This window comes from Myotis brandtii, unplaced genomic scaffold, assembly GCF_000412655.1.
Source record: "Myotis brandtii unplaced genomic scaffold, ASM41265v1 C41289326, whole genome shotgun sequence".
NCBI classification, from domain to species: Eukaryota; Metazoa; Chordata; class Mammalia; order Chiroptera; family Vespertilionidae; genus Myotis; species Myotis brandtii.
In genome coordinates, this window is record NW_005293571.1 from 1 (window position 1) to 587 (window position 587).

The 587-nt window shown below is 64.1% G+C and overlaps 1 protein-coding gene across 1 annotated transcript; it reads left to right on the forward strand.

The window, feature by feature from the left end:
* Nucleotides 1-27: 27 nt before the first annotated feature.
* On the forward strand, nucleotides 28-550 carry LOC102256716 (liprin-alpha-3; the record flags this gene model as incomplete). The annotated part of the gene is made up of 2 exons (XM_005852796.2): nucleotides 28-260; nucleotides 352-550. Coding segments are annotated over exons 1-2 (370 nt in total), but the record flags the coding sequence as incomplete, so codon positions are not given.
* Nucleotides 551-587: the final 37 nt, after the last annotated feature.

The following is a 587-nucleotide window of genomic DNA, read 5'->3' on the forward strand; positions in this document are numbered from 1 at the left end:
GTATAGGAGGCATGGCCAGGAAAGAGGGTGAAGGGATGGGCTACATTGGACGGGCCTGCAGCTGAGGGTTCCTTTGGTCCCCAGATGTGATGGTGTGGTCCAATGAGCGGGTCATGGGCTGGGTGTCCGGACTGGGACTGAAGGAATTTGCCACGAACCTCACGGAGAGCGGGGTGCACGGGGCGCTGCTGGCCCTGGACGAGACCTTTGACTACTCCGACCTGGCCTTGCTCCTGCAGATCCCCACGCAGAATGCACAGGTGGGTGAGCGGCCGCTGGGCCCGGATCGTACTGGGCCTCCCCACCTCGCAGTCTGCAAGCTGCAACCCCTTTCCCACCTCTCCTCCCCAGGCCCGGCAGCTCCTGGAAAAGGAATTCAGTAACCTCATCTCCTTGGGCACAGACAGGCGGCTGGACGAGGTGGGCGCAGCAGCTCCTTGCACCTTCAGGGTGGGAGCTGAAGGGGGTGGGGCTTGGCTGCCCAGAGTCGGGATTGGAGGCGGGGCCAGGATAGGGGCGGGGTGGGAAGAAGCGGAGAAATACGGAAGGGGTGGAGTCCAAGGAAGGGGCGGGGTCAGAACCGGGCC